This window comes from Anomaloglossus baeobatrachus, chromosome 8 (assembly GCF_048569485.1).
Source record: "Anomaloglossus baeobatrachus isolate aAnoBae1 chromosome 8, aAnoBae1.hap1, whole genome shotgun sequence".
In the NCBI taxonomy this organism is placed as follows: Eukaryota; Metazoa; Chordata; class Amphibia; order Anura; family Aromobatidae; genus Anomaloglossus; species Anomaloglossus baeobatrachus.
This window is the reverse complement of record NC_134360.1, coordinates 172223903-172251230: the sequence shown is the minus strand read 5'-3', so window position 1 is coordinate 172251230 and position 27328 is coordinate 172223903. Positions and strand designations below refer to the sequence as shown.

The window sequence follows — 27328 nt, the reverse complement described above, 5'->3', positions numbered from 1 at the left end:
CCTGTGCATAGGCAGACATTTGCCAATCAGTGGTGAGGGTGGGGTTATACAAAGATCATGAATATTGAGGACGACATCGCAGCAGGTTTACTAGCCCTTTAATAATAATCTGCTGACAAATAGTGATTTTTATCAAAACTACAGCAAGCAGCTCAGTAAGTGACACATCGCTAGAATCAGGATCTCTGTCCCTACATTATGCTGCTCTCAGACAAGGTGGCAAAAAACTGATGCCAGATTCCCTTTAAATGTTATTTTTTCCGAGCTGTGTAGTAGTGTGTTACCTCACAGAGGGTTGCCAGGCCTCCATGCCCCCTCTCTCTTGATGCTTTCATTCTCAGAGAGCAAAAAAAAAGTTCTGAAAATTGATGAGGAAGTGAAACACAAATTGTATTAGAAAGCTGCAAAACCACAGTTGGATGTTTTCTTTTTTTTTTTTTTTTTTTACCTTGGTATAAACCCCTTTCGACTATGTTGACATGTAATGTTTTTATTGCAGCATTTTTTATGTTTTCTGCAGTGTTTTATAACGTTTTTTTGCTGTATTTTTGGTGAATAAAAGTAACTTTATTAAACACGTACTGCAGAGAAAACACACAAGTGAATGGTCAAAAAATATGTTTAAAACGGTGCAAAAAAGCAGCAAAAACTATTTTATAAGCAACATTTTTACTGCCAATAAGGCGGGATTTGGCTGCAAAAAAACACACTCCAAAAACACTGTGTGAACATAGCCTTAATGTTATCTAATTGCCACATGGGAGTTTGAGACCTGCTGTAATAAAATCAGGTACAACAGTTTATGGGTCCCTTCAAGTCCAAAATAAACTGCACTGCACATTTCCAATACTTGGATCATGCGGCCATCATCACCTGCTTTTTATAGTCTATGGAGATCCTGCCCTACACCTACATTGGTGATTTGGGTTTACCATAGACAAATCAACTCCATAAGCATTTTTTCGCTGACCCATATACATACATTAGCACATTTGATCCCTGAATTGGAGAAATATCAGACATGTCTGTGTGTTTTGTTGCGGACCACTTTATGTACACGTTTACATAGACATTTGAACAGATACATAGTTACATAGGTTGAAAAAAAGCCCTAGGTCCATCTAGTTCAGCCTTCCTCCACCAACTATATATTTTTGTCACTAAATGACCTAAAAACGACAATGTTATGTGTACTAAGGAAATCATCCAGCCTTTTATTAACAGTTGTTATAGTATCTGCCATCACTACCTCTTGTGGTAGGGCATTCCACAGTCTGACTGCTCTAACTGTAAGGGCTCATGCGCACGTTGCGTTCTGTAGCTTGCAGAAATAAATGCACCCTCTGGCAGACTTGACGCTGCGTATTGACAAAAAGAATGCATCCAAAACGCATGTGTTTTGGATGCATTTTGCATGCATTTTACAAGCGTTTTGGATGCGTTTTTGTCAGTGCGGTCCCCCGTCAATTCAGCTCTGCTACATGCCCGCTGGCAGCAGACACAGACAGAGCCGGGCAATAAGAATGAACTCTGATGATCTGCGCCCGACTTCATTGTCATCCCGCGGCTCTGTCTCTGTGGGCTGTCATGAACTCAAATGAACCTCTGAGGTCAGTGCCAGGACACAGGAGTCCGCAGCGGTGACGTCAGAGGACTCACCTGTGATCGCAAAGCCCCTGAGTGACTGCAGTGAGCAGCGCGATCGGCTGTGCATTCACTCAGGTTACTCGAGGCCACAGCCGCAGTCCTCCACCTGAGAGCAGTAGCCGCGAGTAACCTCAGAGACAGCACAGCTGATTGCGCGACTCACTTCAGTTGCTGCATGGAGCTCACAGGAGCGGCGTTGTTCTACTGCCGCTCGCTGTCAGTTTCCGATGTAGAAGAGCTGAAAGCGTTGTGGGACCTTGCGGGGATTACGTTGGACCTGGAGGTGTTTTTGAGGGGTTAATAAAGTAGTGAAAGAGGGTTTTTTTTGTCTTTCATTACAAATAAAGGATTTTTTGGATGTATGTGTGTTTATTTTCTTTAACTTACAGGTTAATCATGGAAGGTATCTCGGGGAGACGCCTGCCATGATTAACCTAGGACTTAGTGGCAGCTATGGGCTGCTGCCATTAACTCCTTATTACCCTGTTTGCCACCACACCAGGGCAATTCGGGATGAGCCGGGTAGAGTCCCGGGACTGTCACATCTAATGTACGTGGCGATTCCGGGCGGCTGCTGGCTGATATTGTTAGGCTGGGGGGATCACCATAACGTGGAGCTCCCCATCCTGAGAATGCCAGCCTTCAGCCGTGTGGCTTTACCCTGGTTGGTATCAAATTTGGGGGGGACCGCACGTCGTTTTTTTTTTAATTATTTATTTAGTTATTTTACTGTTCGATATAGACACGCCCACCGGCGGCTGTGATTGGTTGCAGTGAGACAGCTGTCACTCAACGTATGGGCGTGTCTGACTGCAACCAATCATAGGCGCCGGAGGGCGGGAGAAGCAGGGAATACGTGATGGAATAATGAGCGGCCGGCTTTTTCAGAAGAGGAGAAGTCGCCACGGTGCGAACGCCGTGCAGTGAGTATGAGAGAGGGGGTGGGAAGGAGAGACCGACATGGACAGAGAGAGAGATAGAGACATAGAGAGAGAGAGACCGACCAACAGAGAGAGACCGAAAGACCTGCGTTTGTTATGTTAATAAAACATGTGGATTGCAACAAAAATGCAATGCAAACGCACTGCTTAGCATTTTGGTAGAGTTTTTCTACAACTCATGACTCCGGAATGTCTGACTGAAGGCCTTATCATTCACCCAACACCCCCTACCCACCAGGGTTCTTATCTAAAATAAACACAAAACACTGCGTGACATTGGATATAAAGGCCACAGCAGCCCCATTTATTAATAACAAAACATAAGCTATATAACAATACAAATCTTCATTGAAGAACACCCGAAAAAGGAGGGGGGGGTAACTGAAGGTTGACCAAACTGTTCCTTGCAACATCGGCCCACCTACTGACCCTCAGCCGCAACACACCGACTCGAGAGCCCTGGCCAGATGTTGCCCACACCATGTCCCGCTGAGACTCAACCCAGCAAGGACCCGTTTCACCAAACAATTGCACCGCTAGAGGTAACCCGCTCCGGCACTGGGTTCCGTCCTCTCCTCTGTGCAAACCCCCACCTTCAGACACCCCCCTCCTTTCCGCCGCTGCGACAAATTACGATCTTCCTCCTCTTCGTCATCGATGTTGAATCCACCATCAGGGCGGGCGGGCGGGAACGATTCCAGTCACCGTCCAGGTAGGAATACCCTCCCACCCTTTGACATGACCTATATACGACCCCCCAACAGCACCACCCCCTGACCAATCAAACTGACCCCTAGTCCTAACTGCCCCTTAGTTCCACCCCCAGATTTCCTGCTCAAACTAACTTTCTACATTAACCCCTTACTGACCCTATGGCCTGGCATCCCTCCTAGTCATGCTGCCCTCCCTTGAGCCCCTTTGGGGCAGCAGTCCGGGCTATTCCTTTGATTTCAATGGGTGTAGAACGCTGCCAAAATGCTCAAAAGAATTGACATGCTGCTTTTCTAAACGCAGAGATTTTGTCAAATTTTTGACAATCAAAATGCTGCGTTTAAAAAAGCATCATGTGCACGGATTTTGCGTAATTCTCATAGACTTTTCTGGGGAAGCACAATGCATGCATTTTGTCAATGTGATGCTGCTGCTTAAAACGCTGCAGAAACGCAAAAAAAAAAATGCAACGTGCGCATGAGTACTAAAGAATTCTTTCCTATTTAGCTGCCTGAAAAAAAATGGATAAAAAACCTGACATCTGAAAGAGACCATAAAGGGAATCTGTACGATGATTTCACCCCCCCAAACTATTTATTTACATTTGTAGCTTTTTAAAATACAAGTCCAGTGTACCGCCCCGCGGGCTCGGCTGCGACCGCCGAGCCGCTCGGATCCGTGCTCGTACTGCAGGCGGTGGCTCGTGCCTTCCACGGACCCGGGGGTCACGTCGCTCTGCAAGGGAGTTGGTGCTGCACGCGGGGACTTGGGGTGTTTGGATTTGGAGTGATAGTTCGTGACGCCACCCACGGGTTGTGGTGATCATAGACACCACCGCTGCGGTGAGGGTGCGGGGGCTCCCGGGAGCGGTGTAGTGGCGCAGCTAGGTGTTGGCCCCTCTGTGGGTAGGGGATGTTGGTCCCGGAGCCCGGTGCGAAGGGGGGACGCAGGGCAGTGGCAGGTGCGGTGCAGCGCGGTGCTCGGCCCGAGGGCACTGGTGTACTCACTCTGACAAATACACTGGAGACTCTGGTAAACCAAACGAGATGGTGGACGGTGTCCGCATCCAACTGTGTTGTTTCTCACCTTACTCCGGGTTGGTGGTTTCCGCCTTTCTCCTGCACCTATGTTGTGTGTAAGTAACTGCCTACGCTTCAGCGACGGTAGTTCGCTCCCAGCGGTGTGTGTGCTGGGGAACCCGTTTGCCTGCAGACGCTGGCCCTTTGGATCTCTAGCTGTGGCGGTAGCTCTCTATCCCGAATCGTGGGGCTGTTGTCTTCAATCAGGCCTTGTGTGGGAGTGAACCCCTGAGGTCCAGGCCGCAATCAGTTAATTTGACTAAAAGGTGGCTACTAGCCTAGTCGGGGTCTGAGTACCCTGCCTGGTGCTCCAGTATCCAGTTGGTTCCCTGGTTCTGTTCCGGCGGGCCACTACCCTGTCCCGGTCCCTTACGGTTCCACCGGTCATCTTCCCGGTCTCCTGCAGGCGGCCACCACCGTCTGCCTCCTGGCCAAAGGGCGTCCGGGCTCCAACCTGAACCCCCTGTCATTTCTGTCACTCTCCCTACTCCTCTCCTTCCTCTCCCTCTCATTACAGACTCTCCTCTGTGTTTTTCCCGCCTCAGGCCATCAGAACTCCTCGGTGGGCGGGGCCAACTGCCTGGCTCCGCCCAACCTGATGTGAACCTCAGAACCTGAGGGAGTGACTCAGGTTTTTAAGGGTGGCTGCTGTGACCCTTTTTAGGGAGGGGTGTTGTGCGTGGGACTATCTGTGACCCCTGGCTAGTCCAGGGCGTCGCACCAGCATTACCTTTTACATGACCAGTCCCTTCCTCTGTTACTGAGAAATCAGTGTTTGAATTGATATGAAGATGAAGAGCTACTTGTAGATCTGAAGCGTGTGTCACTCCAGCTCTATTCCATGCCCAGCACCACATTCTGCTTGACAGACCACTCATTTTATTAAGTCACACAGCAAGAGGCTGTCACTCAAGCACAAGGAGGCGGCACTTGGCACAAAATAGTGCTGGAGTGACGGAGGCTTCAGATCCATGAGCGGACTTATTATTGGTGAAGCTTGTGCCGCTGCGCATGGGCCCAAGAAATAGGGGGGCCATTTCTACCTCCAAAGCAGGTGAAATTATACATTATGATGAACTATTAGGCTGCGAAGGGCCCATATATTGTTTTTGTGCAGGGGCCCCGTGTCCACCTGTGTTCAGATCTACCATAGCCCTTCAGCCTCATTTGTATGGCCATTGAACACTGATTTCTCAGTAGTGGAAGTACAGACTGGCCATGTAAGGGATCGCTGGACTTGTCTTTGAAAGAGCTCCATACAGATAAAATAGTTTGGGAGGGGAAATTCTGCCTTTTAAAGCCAGGATGCGTGTAATAAATAATCCTACTATTACATATGTAGACTGCGAGGATATAAGATCAGGCTGTTGGCTCCCCCTAGTGGCCAATATGTAATATACCACTATTAGCTCACAATTATAATCGAGTCCACTGCAAACACTCAAGAGCCAGGAGCTGATATTGTGAAACCCAAGAATTTATTACATATTTACCAAAAAATGCTATTCATGCGGCTGTTGGTAAAGACGGCAGAAAATGCACAACAGCGTAGATTTAATAAACATGAAATTCAGCCCCCAAAAAAAAAGCAAATCCACAATGAACAATTTTCACAACAGCCCTAATATTGTTTCCATCGTTTCAACACGAGATTAGGTCACCTCAGCTATGTCTTTCAAAAAAACACACATTTCATAGCAAATTATGCACACAATACAATGGGAAAAATCCATTGCAAAATCCAGCGGGGGATACAAGACAGGGCACATCCCTGCAGCTTCAGGATTCAGTTTTCTCTTGCATTTTGTAGATTTGTAATTTTCAGTAGATAAAACACAAGAATTATTCCACATGAAAATGTGACCTTGCACTCAGATTTTACGGCTTTAATACAATTATAAACCTCCTCCAATGTGTCCAATAGTGTCTGTTGCTTTTGTTGTATGGGAGGAGGTGGAGGTGCTTTTTGATATTTGCTATTACCGTGTTTTTCCAAAAATAAGACACTGTCTTATACTTTTTCTTGTCCCGAAAAAAGTGCCTAGTCTTAGGGGCACTTTGCACGCTGCGACATCGCAGGCCGATGCTGCGATGCCGAGCGCGATAGTCCCCGCCCCCGTCGCAGCGGCGATATCCTTGTGATAACTGACGTAGCGAACATTATCGCTATGGCAGCTTCACATGGACTCACCTGTCCTGCGACCGTCGCTCTGGCCGGCGACCCGCCTCCTTATTAAGGGGGCGGGTCGTATGGCGTCACTGCGACGTCACACGGCAGGCGGCCAATAGGAGCGGAGGGGCGGAAATGAGCGGGATGTAAACATCCCGCCCACCTCCTTCCTTCCTCATAGCCTACGGAAGCCACAGTGACGCCGGTAGGAGATGTTCCTCGCTTCTGCGGCTTCACACACAGCGATGTGTGCTGCCGCAGGAGCGAGGAACAACATCGGACCGTCGCGTCAGCGTAATCATGGATTACGCCGACGCTGCACCGATGATACGATTACGACGCTTTTGCGCTCGTTAATCGTATCATCGAGCCTTTACACACTACGATGTCGCATGCGATGCCGGAAGTACGTCATTTTCAATTTGACCCCACCGACATCGCACCTGCGATGTCGTAGTGGGCAAAGCCCGCCTAAGTGTCAGGTAAAAAAAAGCAAACCCCCCTTTCCAGGAGAATCATACTTACCAGACCTCAGATGTGAATGTGGCTCCCAGGTTCTCCTGCGATCTTTGGTGGGCGCTCCCAACAGGTTTGCTCCATGCAATCCTCCCCTGCTTCTGGCTGACACGCATACATACATCAGATCACACACACTCACCATATTCAGTGATACGGATTGCTTCTGGCCAGCAGAGAATCCTGGGATGCAGTTCAGTGGAGAGCGAGGGCCTGCGCATTGATAAGTTCCACTGCAGGTTCTCACACTCCACCGCACTGTGTCCCAGGATTCTCTGACGGCCAGAAGCAATCCATATCGCCGGATGTGGTGAGTGAGTGTGTGTGATCTGATGGGTGATTGTGTGCGTGATATAATGTGTGTGTGATCTCATGTTTGTGTGTGTGTGTCGACGTGCTATCTGGTGAGTGTGTATGTGCGATCTGGTGTGTTAGTGTGCGATCTGATGTGTGTGGGTGTTCAATCTGATGTTTGTGTGTGTGTGATCTGATGTGTGTATGTGTGATCTGATGTGTGTATGTGCGATCTGATGTGTGTATGTGCGAGCTGATGTGTGTGTGTGCGATCTGATGTGTGTGTGCGATCTGATGTGTGTGTGATATCTGATGTGTGTGTGCGATCTGATGTGTGTGTGCGATCTGATGTGTTTGTGGGTGCGATCTGATGTGTCTGTGCGATCTGATGTGTGTGTGCGATCTGATGTGTGTGTGCGATCTGATGTGTGTGTGCGATCTGATGTGTCTGTGCGATCTGATGTGTGTGTGCATGATCTGATGTGTGTGTGCATGATCTGATGTGTGTGTGCATGATCTGATGTGTGTGTGCATGATCTGATGTGTGTGCATGATCTGATGTGTGTGTGCATGATCTGATGTGTGTGTGCATGATCTGATGTGTGTGTGCATGATCTGATGTGTGTGTGCATGATCTGATGTGTGTGTGCATGATCTGATGTGTGGGTGCATGATCTGATGTGTGTGTGCATGATCTGATGTGTGGGTGCATGATCTGATGTGTGGGTGCATGATCTGATGTGTGTGTGTGCGATCTGATGTGTGTGTGTGTGTGTTTGCGATTTGATGTGTGTGCGATCTGATGTGTGTGTGCGATCTGATGTGTGTGTGCGATCTGATGTGTGTGTGCAATTTGATGTGTGTGTGTGTGTGTGTGTGTGCGATTTGATGTGTGTGTGTGCGATCTGATGTATGGGTGTGTGATCTCGTGTGTGTGCAATCTTATTTTCAGGGTAGGGTTTATATTTAAGCCTTGCTCTGAGAAGGCTGAAAGTCTCTGCTAGGGTTTATTTTCGGAGGAGAGCTTATTTTTTGAAAAACACGGTAGTCCAGCGTGCACTTTCTAATTATATTGCGGGATCCGCAGAGTGTAGAGAAATGGATCTACTGTCCAGCTCTTCATCAGGGTAAAAAGATATGTTGTATCAAGGAGAACGGGAAGAAGTCATTGCTAAATGTATAGGTTACTAAACAGGTTGGGGAGGAAATGGGTTTCCTTTAGTCTTCTGTACTGCTTCTGCTTTCTGGAGGTGTTATGTAAATTAAGCTTAATTGTTGTATAAGGTAAAATTCTACCGTTCTTTATTTTGTAATCTCTCCCCACTGATATGCAGACTCGCCGCCAGAATCTGACAACAGGGTGGTGTCCTCGCTTAATTCTGTTGCACTGAGCGAGGCCATACTCCCTTTTCGGATTCTGGCTGGGTCTCTGCATATCTCATATTTCATGGCAATGTGACCGCTATTCCCTGCTCTAAAGCGGGCTTTACACGCTACGACATCGCTAATGCGGAGTCGTTGGGGTCACGGAATTCGTGACGCACATCCGGCCGCATTAGCGATGCCGTTGCGTGTGACATCGATTAGCGATTTTGCATCGTTGCAAAACAGTGAAAAATCGCTAATCGGCGACACGGGGGTCCATTCCCAATTATCGTTACTTCAGCAGTAACGAGGTTGTTCCTCGTTCCTGCGTCATCACACATCGCTGCGTGTGACGCCGCAGGAGCGAGGAAGCTCTCCCTACCTGCCTCCCGGCCGCTATGCGGAAGGAAGGAGGTGGGCGGGATGTTACGTCCCGCTCATCTCCGCCCCTCCGCTGCGATTGGGCGGCGGTTCAGTGACGTCGCTGTGACTCCGCACGGACCGCCCCCTTAGAAAGGAGGCGGTTCGCCGGTCACAGCGACGTCGCCGGACAGGTAAGTATGTGTGACGGCTCTGGGCGATGTTGTGCGGCACGGGCAGCGATATGCCCGTGTCGCGCAACAGATGGGGGCGGGTACGCACACTAGCGATATCGGGACCGATATCGCAGTGTGTAAAGTAGCCTTTACACTAGTGAATCCTGACAGTATGCACAGTGCACGCTGTGAGGAGTCACAAGTTTGCAGTCACAGAGAATGACACATAGAGGACGGCAGACTTATAGATTTAGACCGGATAACCCCTTTAATGCTGATAGAGTGCATTATCCTGGAGTTTCCGTTACTTATCACACAGATTGCCTAATTGGTTCAGACATTCATTTTGTGCAGGTTTTGAGCATCTTAATGCAAATATTTCCATTCACTGACTAAAAGCATAAATCTTTGAAAATGAATTAAGGCAAAATAAATATTAAAATGCTCCATATCATGATTATAAAGCAACAAGTAATGAAAATTCAGAGTGCATTTCTCATCTATAGAAGAGTTTGAAGATTGCACAATACAAATCTGAAAGCAAAAACACATGCAGATTTATGACTTAAGGCGCCGATATCCGGCTGACTATTTCTGGAAACATCTGAGCACAGTGAATATATATTCTGGGTCTGTGATGCAGATTCTACCCTCGCACATGATGGAGAGATAACGGGGAGCCCTGCATGGCTTGGCTCAAAAACAAGGTGTTCATGGCAGATCAGGAGGATTTTCTAATTGTAGGAAGCAGAGATGACCTTGAGGAGGCTTATGACAATATGACATCATGTGCTAGTTGTAGGGATGGTACAGAGAAGACGAGGCAGCTTGGATGAATAGACCAGGATGTATCATGCAATAAAATAGCACGAGTTATCAGACTTAGGGGCACTTTGCACACTACAACATCGCAGGTGCGATGACGGTGGGGTCAAATCGAAAGTGACGCACATCCGGCGTCGCAGTCGATATCATAGTCTGTAAATCCTTTTTGATACGATTAACGAGCGCAAAAGCATCATTATCGTATCATCGGTGTAGGGTCCGACATTTCCATAATTTGGCAGCAGCGACGGGTACGATGTTGTTCCTCGTTCCTGCGGCAGCACACATCGCTGTGTGAGAAGCCGCTGGAGCGAGGAACATCTCCTACATGCGGCTCACGCCAGCTATGCGGAAGGACAGAGGTGCGCGGGATGTTTACGTCACGCTCATCTCCACCCCTCCGCTTCTATTGGCCGCCTGCCGTGTGACGTCGTTGTGACGCCGCACGACCCGTCCCCTTAGTAAGGAGGTGGGTCGCCGGCCAGAGCGACGTCGCAGGGCAGGTGAGTGCATGTGAAGCTGCCGTACCGATACTGTTCGCTACGCCAGCTATCACAAGATATCGCAGCTGCGACGGGGGCGGGGACTATCGCGCTCGGCATCGCAGCATCGGCTTGCGATGTCGTAGTGTGCAAAGCCTGCCTTAGCCTCTGACAATGGGAAGGTCCGAGCTAGAGTTTCAGAATAAGGGTACAGTTCCACTTGCGCATAGCTTCCGGTGCGAGAGTATTGGAAGCGATATGCTAATGACCTCTGCTGCGGGCGTGAGCCGAGGGTCATGCGACTGTGATCTGATCTTGCAATCGTATCACAGCTGTGTAGAAGAGAGAGGGAACACTTTCTCCCCATCTCCTCCGCTCCCTGCCTCTGCGTATATTGCACTGCACATGGATTTCATGCGAGTGCAGTACAATGTTTCATACGCTCCCATAGACTTGTTAGGGGGGTGCATGAGCCGAGACTCGCTGCCAAACGCAGTATACTGAGTTTCATTCTGCATGCCGCTATGGCATGAGAAATCAAAGATGGACACTGCCCCATAGTTTTGCACTAGAGTGAGAGCAATCCGATGTTTATTGGATTGCACTCATATCTGCAGAACGCAACTGGAACTGAGGCCTTACTTGCCATTGCTCTGTAAAGCAACAAATGGACAATCTGTATATATAATTGCGTTGTTCTGTCTGTCTGTCTGTCTTGCTCCAAAATGACGTCATTACAGTGACAACCGTCGCATTGGCCGCTCGCCTCGGCCCCGCCCCCCGCACGCATTGACCGGTCGGCTTGCTCCCGCCCCCCGCACACATTGGCCACTTGCCTCGCCCCCGCCCCCCGCACGCATTGGCCTCTTGGCTCGGCCCTGCCCCGCACATGTCGGTCTTTTGGCCCCACACACATTGAGCGCCTATACACCTCCCCCCAGGACTACTCCACCTATGAGACACCTCCCCCCCAAGACTACTCCTCCTATTAGATACCTCCCCCCAGGACTACTCCTCCTATTATCCTCCTCTCCCCCCAGGACTACTCCTCCTATTAGACTCCTCTCCCCCCAGGACTACTCCTCTTATTAGACTCCTCTACCCCCAGGACTACTCCTCCTATTAGACGCCTCTGCCCCCAGGACTACTCCTCCTATTATACTCCTCTCCCCCCAGGACTACTCCTCCTATTATACTCCTCTCCCTCCAGGACTACTCTTATTATACTCCTCTCACCCCAGGACTACTCCTCCTATTATACTCCTCTCACCCCAGGACTACTCCTCCTTTTATACTCCTCACCCCCCAGGACTACTCCTCCTATTATACTCCTCTCCCCCCAGGACTACTCCTATTATACTCCTCTCCCCCCAGGACTACTCCTCCTATTATACTCCTCTACCCCCAGGACTACTCCTCCTAATATACTCCTCTCCCCCCAGGACTACTCCTCCTATTATACTCCTCTCTCCCCAGGACTACTCCTCCTATTATACTCCTCCTATTATAGTCCTCCTATACTCGTCTCTGAGGGGTGCGCAGCATGGGGGATGGAGCACGATGGTGGGGTGTACAGAATGAGGGGATGAAGCATGATAGGGGGGTGCACAGCATGGGGGGATGAAGCACGATGGGGGGTGAAGCACGATGGGGGTGCGTAGCATGAGGGGGATGAAGCACGATGGGGGGTGCGCAGCATGGGGGATGAAGCACGATGGGGGGTGCACAGCATGGGGGGGATGAAGCACGATGGGGGGTGCAGCATGGGGGATGGAGGACGATGGGGGTGTGCAGCATGGAGGATGAAGCACGATGGGGGTACGCAGCATGGGGGATGGAGCACGATGGGGGGTGCGCAGCATGGAGGATGGAGCACAATGGGGGGTGCGCAGCATGGAGGATGGAGCACGATGGGGGTACGCAGCATGGGGGATGGAGCACGATGGAGGGTGCGCAGCATGGGGGATGGAGCACAATGGGGGGTGCACAGCATGGGGGATGGAGCACGATGGGGGTTCATACCTCCCCCCAAAACACACACACACCGCCACACACGCACCACACAACACACCACACACACACTGGGAACCACAAACACTGCCCTACTCAGACACCCACACACACAGACAACGCCGCACACACACAACACCCAACACACAAACACCGCGGCACACACGAATATACGCACACACCGCGCAACACACACACACTGCACAAAACATACCTCCCCAAAACACACATACGCACCCACACCACACACACACACACCCACACAAACCGCGCAACACACACAGCACCACACACAGACAACACTGCAGACACACAGCACTCCACAAACAACGCAACACACACAACGCAACACACAAACAACACCGCTCTCACACACCCCCACACCCAGACAACACCCAGAGCATTTACAGCTCCCTACACAAACACTTGGCAACTACACATAATAACATATATAAATATAACAAAAATCATAATTAACTATACAATAAATTCTAGAATACCCGATGCGTTACAATTGGGCCACCTTCTAGTTTATTATAATTATGGTTCATTTTTGTGTTGGGTTGTATTAGGGCAAGTATCATGGTACATGTGGCCTTAATGTGCCTCTTCAGTTTTCCTGTTCTTTCAAGGCCAGAACTACAAGTGAGGGTACCGTTCTACTTGTGTTTTGCACTGACGAGTGCAATCCAATAAAATATAGGACTGCACTCACACCAGTGCAAAATTATGGGGCAGTGTCCATCCGCGACTGATTTCTCATGCCATATCAGCCTGCAGAATGAATCGCTGCATGCTGCGTTTGGCAGCGAGTCTCGGTTCTGCACCCCCATACAAGTCTATAGGAGCGTGTGAAACATCGCACTATACTCACATGTCATCTGAGTGCAGTGCGATATACGCAGAGGCAGACAGCAGAGGAGATGGGGAGAAAGATCGCCTCACAATCGCATGATCCTCGGCTGACACCCGCAGCAGAGGGTCATTAGCATATCACTTCTGGTGCTCTTGCATCGAAAGCTATATGCAAGTTGAACTGTACTCTAAAGGCTGCTTTACACGGTACGACCGATTGTACAATTTCACAATCGATCGTACCCACCCCCGTCCTTTTTGCGTCACGGGCAAATCGCTGCCCGTGGCGCACAAAGTCGATAACCCCCCGTCACACGTACTTACCTCCCATGCGACCTCGCTGTGGGCGGCGAACGTCCATTTCCTGGAGTGGGAGGGACGTTCGGCGTCACAGCGACGTCACATGGCCGCCGGCCAATAGAAGCGGAGGGGCGGAGATGAGCGGGACGTAAACATCCCGCCCACCTCCTTCCTTCCACATAGCCGGCGAGAGCCGCGGGTCGCAGGTAAGCTGCTGTTCATCGTTCCCGGGGTGTCACACGGAGCGGCGTGTGCTACCACGGGAACGATGAACAATTAAATTAAACGATATTATGAAACCTAACGAGCAGTACACGACTCACGATTTGTGAGCGATACTGCGTCGCTAGGAGGTGTCACACAGGCCGGCATCGCAAGCGATGCCGGATGTGCGCCACAAATACCGTGACCCCCACGATCTATCGCACGATAGATCTTCTGGTGTAAAGCCCCCTTTAGGCTGCCTAGCCTGTAAAGCTGCTTATGCTGGCCATATTTTGGGTACTTTTTAGCAAATCTCAACCAATCTCAACCAATTACCACTATCTAAAAATTATCCAGTTAAAACTTAGAGAATCTGTCAGTAGGTTTTTGCTATGTAATCTGATTGCAGCATGAGGTAGGGACAGAAACCCTGATTCCAGAAATGTGTCACTTCGTTTATTGAGTGCAGGAGCTGTATAGAATCACAGTTTTCTCTGCTGCAGATCTAGCAGAGCTCAGATGTTGAGCTGTGTATAACCCCGCCCACACTACCGTTTTCTATGTACATTGTATAGTGAGAGAGAGCTGCTAACCAGTGCTCAGGTTTTGGTTGGACTAGGATGCAGGTTATTCTGCAGTGATAATCTTCTGCTGATAAAACACTGATTGTATTGAAACAGCAAAATACAACCCAGTAAATGACACATCACTGTAATCAGGCTTTCAACCCATATATCATGCTACTCCCAGATTGTATAACAAAACCTGCTGATAGATTCCCTTAAAAGCAGTTGTCTAATATTACATCTAATTACCTATCCACATAAGATGTCAAATCATTAGAGGTTCCCACTAATTACAAGAAAAGGGTCCTATATCTTCCCATTCAGCAGAGCAGCAGCACTTTGTACATGCGCCCTGCATCTCTGTTCAGTGTCTTTGAGGGTAAAAAGATGGCGAGTACAGCCCGGCCTATCTTTATTACTCCAATAGACAATAGATGGAGCAGCTGCATAGACGTGCGGGCACAGTCCTGACAGAGGACATGTGAGCCCCGTCCTGTAATAGCTGACAGTCACTTATATACAGTACAGGTAAAGTGTAATCCAGCATGTCTACATGGGTTGGATATTTATCGTCTAGGGACACAACATTTAGACCAGATGTGGTTCATTGCAACTAGGGGTAAAGCACTGATTTATGATAAAAAATAGAACTTGAAATGGTTCATCAGTACCAGACATGGCGCACTAATCAGATGTTATCATTCAGACCTGCCACGATCTATCAAGACCAGAGAGAGCGCACTGATTAAGGATCAAAGTTCAGACTTTCTGCAGTTCATCAGAACCAGAATAAGAGCAGCACGCAGGAGGTCCGACTGTTGTGGATCAATTTAAAGGGAATCTGTCAGCAGGTTTTTGCTATGTAAGCTGAAGCCAGCATGGAAGGGCTAACACAGAAAATTCAGGGATGCCTGTCTTGTCATGTTTATTTAACCAGCAGGACTTTTCATGGCTCAGACTACAGTGTCACGCACACCGCAGTCTGCAGTACGCAGTACGCCCCTTCTTGTGAATGACACCTCACTGTCAATGTACAATCTCTATTGAGAGCCTTGTGTGGGCGGAGGCAGCTCTCAGCTCTGCTACATGGCTAAATCTAAAAATTCTGATTATGCTACACCCAGTAATCTAAAGGCCACTTTACACGCTGCAATATCGGTATCGATATCGCTAGCGTGGGTACCCGCCCCCATCGGTTGTGTGACACGGGCAAATCGCTGCCCGTGGCGCACAACATCGCCCAGACCTGTCGCACTACTTACCTGCTCTGCGACGTCGCTGTGACCGGCGAACCGCCTCCTTTCTAAGGGGAGCAGGTCCGTGCGGCGTCACAGCGACATCACTAAGCGGCCGCCCAATCAAAGCGGAGGGGCGGAGATGAGCGGGACGTAACATCCCGCCCACCTCCTTCCTTCCGCATAGCTGTCGGGAGGCAGGTAAGGAGAGGTTCCTCGTTCCTGCGGTGTCACGCGGAGTGATGTGTGCTGCCGCAGGAGCGACGAACTACATCGTACACGCTGCAGCAGCGATATTTGAGAAGGGACCCCCATGTCACCGATTAGCGATTTTGAACGTTTTTGGGACGATGCAAAATCGCTCATAGGTGTCACACACAACGACATCGCTAATGCGGCCGGATGTGCGTCACAAATTCCGTGACCCCAACGACATCGATGTCGACATTAGCGATGTCGTAGCGTGTAAAGCGGCCTTTAGTCATACATCATTGGATTCAGGATCTCTTGGTCAACATTATACTGCTCTCAGGTGAGGCAGCAAAAACCTGCTGACAAATTCCCTTTAAGCAGAAAAAAGCTCTTTTTATAACGCTTGTTTCAAAGTGGCCTTAACCCCAAACCATAAAAACATAAACCTAAAGACTGAGCGCACCTGCCCCTGTCTAACAATCCCCTATTACCGGCTGTTCTCGTCTCCCCTGTATTGCCCACTCTTTATATACTTCTCTGATCATACATCACTTCTTATTTGCCTGTTAGACCAAATTAAAGCTGGATTAAAATTGTTATCAATTCCTGCTGTAGATTGACATATGTGTAATCTGTCTGTGTTTCCTTTACAGGTTATAGAAACTTTATCCAAACTGTCTCACACGCCCATCGCACTTTCCTGTGGAATAAGGTCAGGCATCTTTTTTTTTTTCTGTAAAGTACATTGCCTATAATTACAGAAATGCTATTTACCAGACTCTGCGCTAATAGTCTCTGTGGTCTACATTGTTCTAGAAAGGTTTCGCCATCCTGTTAATGTTCTCAATAATTCTATTATTTAATGGTTTATTCTCCTATCCATAGGATTAGTGATGAGCGGGGTCCGACCACTAGGATTCCAACTCATCCACTGAAATCCCCTAAAAATGGGAGCTCTAGCTGAGCATGCCGCACCGCTACATTCATTGTCTATGGGACTGACAGAGACGGGTGAGCGCTTGGCTTTTCCAGTCCCACAGAGAATGAATGGAGCCGGGGTGAGCAGGAATAGGTGATGTGAAGATGGGAATAACTCTTGATAGGTAACCCATAGGCCCATAATCTGAAAAAGATGGCGACTGTGGCTGCAAAACACTTAAAGGGGTTGTATGATCTTATTAGATGGGTAAAGTTACCAAGTACTTCGAAAATCAAACAACTCTTCAATTTACCTGCTATTAAGAATCCTCTCCGTCCTATATTTTCTATAATAATCTATAGTTTACAGCTCGTTGCCAAAGTAACCGACCACCTCTGCAGTCTTGCCAGCTGATCTGTAGTATAGCTTATAATGGCTGCTTTAAAGCTAGCTATACTGTAAGCTCTGGCCAGCTTCAGAGCCCTGCACACAGGAGAGAGCACATTTCGGGCTTGTGGATCAGCAATACTTCTGGTCTGAACTGTAAATAATCAGGGGCACGCTGGTGTACCCAAGAAGGAAGTCGGGAGGCAGTGGGGTGGGAGCTGTGTGCTCCTCGAAACAGGATTCGGAGACAACTGCTTTAAAGGGAATCTGTCACCAGGTTTTTAACACCTAATCTGAGAGCAGCATAACATAGGGGCAGAGATCCTGATTCCAGCAATGTGTCAATTACTGAGCTGCTTAGTGTAGTTTTGATAAAATCACTGATTAATCAGCAGTAGATTATCATTACAGGACTACTTGACATGCTGCAGGTAGTCCAGCAGTTTCATGAGCTCTGTATAACTCCTAGATCTTCAGAAGAGAAAACATTGATTTTATCAAAATGCCAGCAAACAACTCAGTAAGTGACATATCACTGGAATCACGGTCTCTGTCACTATATTATGCTGCTCTCAGATGGGGGAGCAAAAACCTGGTGACAGATTCAGTAGCACCACCATATCAACCCCTTCTTTGAAAACAGGATACATCTACCCAAATCTTCAGCAATCATCTGTTATCGAACCTATGTGATTTACCCGCATTGGCTCCTGCAGGGGAATGTAGTATTATATCTTAAGGCATGGCTGTGTACGCCAGAGCAGAAGGCAGTATTTTCAGTTTGGCTCAGATAGTAGGGTCCCTATTAATAACGTTAACGTTTCTCTCTTACGAAACAATCCTTTAAAAAGAAACCTGTCACCAGGTTTTCACCACCCTAACTGAAAGCAGCATAACATAGAGGCAGAAATCACTTACTGGTCTGTTTGCTGCGGTTTTTATATAATCAGTGATTTATCTACTGCAATTGTCTGAATACTGAGCTCTGTATAAGCCCACCCACACCTTGATTGGCAGCTTTCACTGTACACTGTGCATAGGCAGAAAGCTGCCAATCAGTGGTGGGGGCGGGATTATAAATAGCTCATGAGTATGGAGGACTACAAGGCCTGCTGCCTTGTACTCCTCCATACTCATGAGCTATTTATACAAGTTTACTAGTCTTGTGATAATCTGCTGCTGGTAAAACAGTGATTTTATCAAAACTACAGCAACCAGCCAAGAATCAAGGAATGAGTGATACACGAGGCTACGGTACATGGCACCTTAGTCAAGTCTTCTCATCCACGTCGTTGATAACTGTGGCTGCCGTGTCACTTTGTGCTGCTCACACCTCACATTACATGATTTGATTCAGTAACCCCTGAGTACATCTGTGCTTAATATTATAACACAGGAAAGTCATGAATATTTTATCAAGGTTTAATGTTTGCATCTATTATGCAGCACTGCAAGAAAATCTGAGAATATTAATTCTACAAGAAAATTCTTGTTATTGTAAGGTAGCAGATCGGAGAAACGTCCCCACAATCCATCCGGAGAAAATCCATTACAAAGTCAAGTGGATATTAATTTAACCACTGATTTCAATGATGAATTATTCACTCTGCACCATTGTGAGCTGTAGGCCATTATCACGGTAATGATGAAGTTTACACTGACAGCAAGAAGGGAGGTCCGAAAAGGAGATCTGTAAGTGATGGTGTGCTGGGATTATATACCACACCAGAATAAAGGAAGCTATACATATTCAGGGTCTTGCTAGATGTTATGGATTGTATATGGATAGTGTGAGCAAAATATTCCCCTTCTATGCCTTTTGAACTCCAAATTAATAAGATTTGTTTAACAAGCGCTCGGGAAATTAATACAGCTCACACTTAGGGGTACTTTGCACGTTGTGACATCGCTAGCATCGGCTAGCGATAACGAGCGCGATAGTACCCGTCCCTGTCGCACATGCGATAACTTGTGATAGCTGCCGTAGCTACGGCAGCTTCACACGCACTTACCTGCCCTACGACGTCGCTCTGGCCGGCAAACCGCCTCCTTCCTAAGGGGGCGGGTCGTGCGGCGTCACAGCGACATCACACGACAGGCGGCCAATAGAAGCGGAGGGGTGGAGATGAGCAGGATGTAAACATCCCGCCCACCTCCTTCCTTCCGCATAGCCGGTGGAGGCAGGTAAGGAGATGTTCCTCGCTCCTGCGGCTTCACACACAGCGATGTGTGCTGCCGCAGGAACGAACAACATCGTATCTCTTATTAGTGCGACATTATGAAAATGACCGACGCTACACAGATCACCGATTATCGACGCTTTTGCGATCGTTTATCGGCGCATCTAGGCTGTACACGTTGCGACGTCGTTACCGGCACCGGATGTGCATCACTTTCGATTTGACCCCGACGATATCGCAGTAGCGATGTCGCAGCGTGCAAAGTACCCCTTAGTATGGTGTACTCAGAGAATTCTACTTTATTAGTGCATGTGATCAGATTATGTAAGGTCACAGACAAAGGAATATCGCCTCTGAACTGTGCACCAATAAGAGCAGTAGGGGCATAAATGGAAATGTGAAACCTCCCTGCCTATCATTGTTAGCTGAGTCCTATGACATCATTAGTTATAAGAGAAGATGGACAAATTGAGAACAAAATGGATTCCATTCTCTCACAATAGTTTTTGTATTTTGTGTTGGATTATATTTTTGGTTGTTAAAAGGGAACTTGTAAGGGAACCCATTAGAAAATGTAGGAGCCTGTTCATTTAAGATGTAAAAAGTGTGACTCCCGACGAACTCTCCATTCATTCTCTAAGGGGTGGCCAGAATAAGCCCTATAGGGAACTAATGGTGGACTGGTGGAGCATGCACACGGCAACTCCATTCTGACAGGGATAAAAATTCCTCCTTCTGATTAACAAGTTTTCTCCAATTTGTTGGATGGGGATGGTCACGGGGTCCTTCTCCCATATCACGCAATCAACAGAGCGATAGATGGATGAACAATCCAAAGATCCTATATTCCATGCAATCCAGAAGGTTCAAAAAAATAATCCACCACACAGAGGGTAAAATAGTCCAGGGACCGGATACTGTCCAGTAAGGGATAAGTGTCCAGGTCTGTCTGGGAGCCTCAGCTTCTCCCACAGAGGATAAATCAGTCACAATCCTCCAGCAGACCGTTTCAACGGCTCTCCGGGGTGCTGCTTGTAGCCGCAGCTTCTCCCCCAGAGGTTGAATCATACTCCTTCTCTCTTGTCTTTCTCAGCCAGAAAGAATAATCTCTCAGGTAAGCTTGGTGGATCCCAAGCCCCCCTCCCTCAGACTTAGGAACAAAAGCCTGGCAGGGGGTGATTAACCTAACTTAACAGGACAAGGTACACAGAATGAACAGAGCACCACGCCTAAAATACGAACCTACACAAAATTATACAGAACCCGCCATATTTCACCATCACAGGGATAACTTATTTTCATTAGACTACCCCTGGTGGTTTTATTTTGCTTTAAAAAATATTTTTGCAATTGGGTTCCTTTGCAAATGTTGTCGCATTTCATTTTTACAGCTTGTTTGTTTCCCTACGCATTGTTTGCTGCAGAATGAGTTTTCTAAGAATCAGTCAGTGAGCTTGTTCTTACCGGGATTTGTAATTTTTATTATTTGTCTTTTAGTGAACTTCTCTGAGCTGATTTGTGACCACATCAAAGCTCAGCTCAATTTTGATGAGGTCTGAGGTCATAAATCAGCTGCGAGGATCTCATTAAAAGAGAGAATAAGAGTTACAAACTCCCTGTCAGAGTGAAGGCAGGCATGGACGCTGGGCCGTGCGATCGCAGTGCTTCTGCACCAAGGAGCCCCCTGTGCCTGCATGACTTCGGGCGGGGGGTGCAACACTTACTGGTTTCTTCAGGCTGGGGTCCATCACCCCGCTGCCGGTCCCCATCATAGACGAAGTAGTAAAACATGCCACACCAGAGTTCTCTTGGCAAACCAAACTTGTACAGTTTATTCTTCACACGACAATGACAGACACAGCCTTACTCCCACAGTTCTGCTGTTGCTGTCTTTTGGGGGCACTCTCTCTCAACCTATCCCCCACTATCTTGGATCTCGTCCTAAAGCTGATGGGCCAGTGTCTACGTTCCCCCTCTTTCTCACACTGTCGTCAGCTTCTGAGCACCGATGGCTGTCTAGTATCACAACTTCCCTTTGCCCGCCAGGGTGATCCGTAGGCTCCGGATCTCTCGAGGTTACCACAGGATTCCCTGGCTGGCCCTGACACCGTAGCCATGTCTTCTCTTACTTGTACACTAACCAGAACTGGTATCCGTAAGGCCTTTCTTACTAACCAACACACTGGCCATCTAACACTCCTTCCCATGTTGGCTCAACCTTATCTTAACTAACATCTAACCTTCCTCTGCTCCTGCCCGAACACTAGATGGCGCTGGAAGCTACATGGTCCTGGCTCTGCTACATCAGGGACCAAACGTTCGCTAGCAGCAGTATATGTTATCATATACATTTTAATACTCAACAACACCTACCATATGCGTAGTGTAAAGCACATCTTTTGCACTCAGAAAATTGGCATGAACAGTATGGGGACTCGACCACCTCCTACAAGAGCAAGCTCACTGATGAATTCCAGTTCACTCATTCTGCAGTCAGCAATATGTAGGGAAACAGAGAGGGCTATGTGCACACAGATTCCTTTAGCTGAGTGTTTTTTTTTCTTCGAGGAAACTGAGTGCAACTTCCATGTTTGTGAGGAGTTTTGCATTTTTGAGGAGGATTTGAAGTCTCCACTTAATTTCCTCTCGGTTTCTGCTCCAAAAACCTGTTCAAAAACACACTGGGTGCACAAAGCCAGACTTTAAAAGCCAAATGGTGAAAAATATTTTAGTATACCCAATTTGAAAAAATATTTTTAGCCACAAATACATGCAATTAAGGAAAAAAAAAATGTCCCTGAAGGAGTCCACATCCGGATGCCAATAAAGGGAGGGTCACATGACCGTTTTCGTGCTATCTGAGAACATTGTTCCGATTATACTAATCAGACTGGGATCAGAGTGGGATCTGTTTTTCTCAGAGGTGAAGAATAACAAAAAACTTGAGAAAAGATGTGCACATGCTCACAGCCCTATAGAATAATATTGGTACGAGTGGTATCCGTCATAACCACGGATGGCATTACGAGCTGATAGGAGTGTTCTGGAAGCCTTACAATTTATTACTTTTAAAGTGACATATTAACTTTTATATTTAATTTAGTAATTTTGTGGTGGAGAACTTTACTTGTATTGTGCTTGCTGTAGACCATGTGTAACGCTCGTCTCGTGTGCTTCTACTTAGGCCGTTTCCAACAGAAGAGAGTGTACAAGATGAAGACATCTACAAAGCATTGCCTGACTTAATTGAGTAGGTATTTAACGTATCCATGTATCAACTATTGTTAATATTGTGGAATGGAAGTGTCTTGGAATGACAACAGCTCAGCCATAGACCACAATATTACAGATTCTCCCCCCCGAGTGTTTAAAACGTAACCGTCATTTTCATTTTTACTCCAGAAATCAGTAATACACATGAAAATAAACAACTTTGTAATAATCTTATCAGGGAAATTTACTTCTCAATTCTGAGGTAAAATCTGTATTCAGTGAAGGCTTTCCCATTACTGAGATAAGAGATGGCGGTTGATGAGAGGAAGAGGTGGCGGTGGTTGAAAACCAGTACTCTTACTGGCTAGCCATAATGGTCCTACTAATTCATCACTGGTCTCCCTCAGCCTGCTGGGTGGGTCCTCTCAGCCGTTTCTCCTCTCAGGGGACTATGCTTGCTCTCTGTCTCTTCATGATTGCTAGAAACACAAACACATAAAACGCATTGAGCAGGAGACACAGCAGATTTGCGCTGTATGTCATTTTTTTTTCATCAGGTGGAGGGAGAGGGCTCACCAGTCCAGGAACCTCAGATTAAACCTTCAGGAAGTGGTTCCTTGTGCTTGTTCACCTTTTTCAGACGTCATTTTTGAACACAAGCATAATAATGGGAAAAACAGTGTTTTTATTCTGTTTATATATATATATATATATATATATATATATATATATATATATATATATATATATATATATATATATATATATATATATATACATCATGGGCATTGAATAGCATGTTAGCATCCCCTGTGGGCGTGCTAACATCCTAAGAGATTGGACTAGTTGGGGGAAATAATGCCTTTATGACTAGTCCCTGCGCTCATTAGCATCTCATAAAGGATCTGTAGAAATACTTCCTCTATAGATCTCTTTATGTATGCTGCTATAGCCTAGGACAGTTGAGCAGGGATTAGCAATATGCACCCAGAACTGCTCGTGGTTCACTATAACTCAGAACACCAGCATTGCAGGGCCACCATGCTAACCACTGAGCCACCGGGCTGAAATGATTTCAATAACTCAACTTAGGGCTTAAAAGAAGCCAAACATGGACATGACTTTCGTAATAATGTGTCTTCTGCATTATAGGCATGTTTTCCCATTGATATCAATGGCAGGTAAATAATAAAATAAGTTTACCTTAATATATATATATATATATATATATATATATATATATATATATACATGTATATGTATGTATATATATATATATATATATATATATATATATATGTGTATATATATACATATATATGTATATATATATATATAGTGCCTACAAGTAGTATTCAACCCCCTGCAGATTTAGCAGGTTTACACATTCGGAATTAACTTGGCATTGTGACATTTGGACTGTAGATCAGCCTGGAAGTGTGAAATGCACTGCAGCATAAAAGAATGTTATTTCTTTTTTTATTTATTTTTTTTAAATTGTGAAAAGTTTATTCAGAGGGTCATTTATTATTCAACCCCTCAAACCACCAGAATTCTATTTGGTTCCCCTAAAGTATTAAGAAGTATTTCAGGCACAAAGAACAATGAGCTTCACATGTTTGGATTAATTATCTCTTTTTCCAGCTTTTTCTGACTAATTAAGACCCTCCCCAAACTTGTGAACAGCACTCATACTTGGTCAACATGGGAAAGACAAAGGAGCATTCCAAGGCCATCAGAGACAAGATCGTGGAGGGTCACAAGGCTGGCAAGGGGTACAAAACCCTTTCCAAGGAGTTGGGCCTACCTGTCTCCACTGTTGGGAGCATCATCCGGAAGTGAAAGGCTTATGGAACTACTGTTAGCCTTCCACAGCCTGGACAGCCTTTGAAAGTTTCCACCCGTGCCGAGGCCAGGCTTGTCTGAAGAGTCAAGGCTAACCCAAGGACAACAAGGAAGGAGCTCCGGGAAGATCTCATGGCAGTGGGGACATTGTTTTCAGTCAATACCATAAGTAACGTACTCCACCGCAATGGTCTCCGTTCCAGACGAGCCCGTAAGGTACCTTTACTTTGAAAGCGTCATGTCAAGGCTCGTCTACAGTTTGCTCATGATCACTTGGAGGACTCTGAGACAGACTGGTTCAAGGTTCTCTAGTCTGATGAGACCAAGATCGAGATCTTTGGTGCCAACCACACACGTGACGTTTGGAGACTGGATGGCACTGCATACGACCCCAAGAATACCATCCCTACAGTCAAGCATGGTGGTGGCAGCATCATGCTGTGGGGCTGTTTCTCAGCCAAGGGGCCTGGCCATCTGGTTCGCATCCATGTGAAGATGGATAGCACGGCCTACCTGGAGATTTTGGCCAAGAACCTCCGCTCCTCCATCAAGGATCTTAAGATGGGTCGTCATTTCATCTTCCAACAAGACAACGACCCAAAGCACACAGCCAAAAAAACCAAGGCCTGGTTCAAGAGGGAAAAAATCAAGGTGTTGCAGTGGCCTAGTCAGTCTCCGGACCTTAACCCAATTGAAAACTTGTGGAAGGAGCTCAAGATTAAAGTCCACATGAGACACCCAAAGAACCTAGATAACTTGGAGAAGATCTGCATGGAGGAGTGGGCCAAGATAACTCCAGAGACCTGTGCCGGCCTGATCAAGTCTTATAAAAGACGATTATTAGCTGTAATTGCAAACAAGGGTTATTCCACAAAATATTAAACCTAGGGGTTGAATAATAATTGACCCACACTTTTATGTTGAAAATTTATTAAAATTTAACTGAGCAACATAACTTGTTGGTTTGTAAGATTTATGCATCTGTTAATAAATCCTGCTCTTGTTTGAAGTTTGCAGGCTCTAACTTATTTGCATCTTATCAAACCTGCTAAATCTGCAGGGGGTTGAAGACTACTTGTAGGCACTGTATATATATATATATATAGATATATATATATATATATATATATATATATCTATATATATATATATATATAGATATAGATATTAGATTTCATTATTGGGGTTGATTATGTGCCAAATTTAATGTTAGATAATAATAGTACAGCCTGTACTGTCCCCTGTCCTTGTGTCTGTCTTGGCTCAGTTGTCTGTCTACTCTCCAGATCTTGTAGATAACAGTATATTTGTTTTTTTTTCGTTTGCAGTGAATCTGGGATGGAAGAAGATGATGAGTTGTATTACGACTGCGTGTACAGGGAGGATGAAGCAGATGAAGTGTATGAAGATCTTATGAAGGCCGAGGTTGCAGTGCCCAGTGTATGAACAGTCAGAGTCATGTAAATGTAGTCTGTCACCAGGTCTATAAGGCCTCATTGAGACGTCCATTTTTCATGTACAGTTGAAACCAGAAGTTTACATCCACTCTCTATAAAGACACATCTGCAGGTTTTTCTCACTATTTGACTTGAAATTGGAATAAACCTTTCCTGTTTTAGGTCAATTAGGAACCAAAATTATTTATATTTGCCAAATGCCAGAATAATGAGAGAGAATGTTTTAAGCATTTTTATTACTTTCTGCAAAGTCAAAAGTTCACATACACTAGGGGTACTTTGCACACTACGACATCGCAGGTGCGATGTCGGTGTGGTAAAATCGAATGTGACGCACATCCGGCATCGCTGTCGACATCGGAGTATGTGAATCCTTTTTACTACGATTAACGAGCGCAAGAGCGTTGAAATCGTATGATCGGTATAGTGTCGGGCATTTCCATAATTTCGGAAGGACTGATGTTACGATGTTGTTCCTCGTTCCTGCGGCAGCACACATCGCTGTGTGTGAAGCCGCAGGAGCGAGGAACATCTCCTTACCTGAGTCCCGGCTGCAATGAGGAAGGAAGGAGGTGGGCAGGATGTTTACGTCCCGCTCATCTCCACCCCCTGCTGCTATTGGCCGCCTGCTGTGTGACGTCGCTGTGACGCCGCACGACCCACCCCCTTAGAAGGAGGCGGGTCGCCGGCCAGAGCAGGTAAATGCATGTGAAGCTGCCGTAGCGATAATGTTCGCTACGGCAGCTATCACAAGATATCGCATGTGCGACGGGGGCGGGGACTATCGCGCTCGGCATCGCTACCATCGGCTTGCGATGTCGTAGTGTGCAAAGTACCCCTAAGAGTACTATGCTTTTACACAATATTGGACAGCCCATATGATGATGTCATGTCTTTGGTAGCTTCTGATAGGTTTAGTGGCAACATCTGAGTTAATTAGAGACAACCTGATGATGTATTTTAATGCACACCTGAAACGCACTGCTTATTTATGTAGGATTGTGGAAAAGTCAAAAGAAATCAGCCAAGATCTCAGGAAGAGAATAGTGGACTTGCACAAGTCTGGTTCATCTTTGGGTGCAATTTCCAGATACCTGAACGTGTCTCGTTCATCTGTATTTATTTGTCTTTTTAGTTAGTGTATGTAAATGTCTGGTTTCAAACTGTACGTGTTGTATTCATGATTTTCATGGACAGAATACTTACCCATTATAATCCATGGTGTTATTCACAAGACTGATTTTTTGTGGACCATTTTTCTGGAAAAAAAAAATTATGGAGACATCTCTGATTCCATGGGTCCATGATTAACATTCAATCAATAGGAGAAGCTTTGCAATGTATTTATTTATTTTTATACAAAATAATTACTGATGAAACTATGATGGGGAAAAACTGG

At 46.6% G+C, this 27328-nt stretch overlaps 1 protein-coding gene across 1 annotated transcript in view; it reads left to right on the top strand.

Moving 5' to 3' along the window:
• The window catches only part of VAV3 (vav guanine nucleotide exchange factor 3), a 278408-nt gene that overhangs the window by 112498 nt on the left and 138582 nt on the right, over nt 1–27328 (top strand). Inside the window, 3 exon segments of the mRNA XM_075322211.1 lie at nt 16582–16640; nt 22599–22664; nt 25801–25912. Of these exon segments, the coding sequence (XP_075178326.1) occupies nt 16582–16640; nt 22599–22664; nt 25801–25912 (237 nt within the window).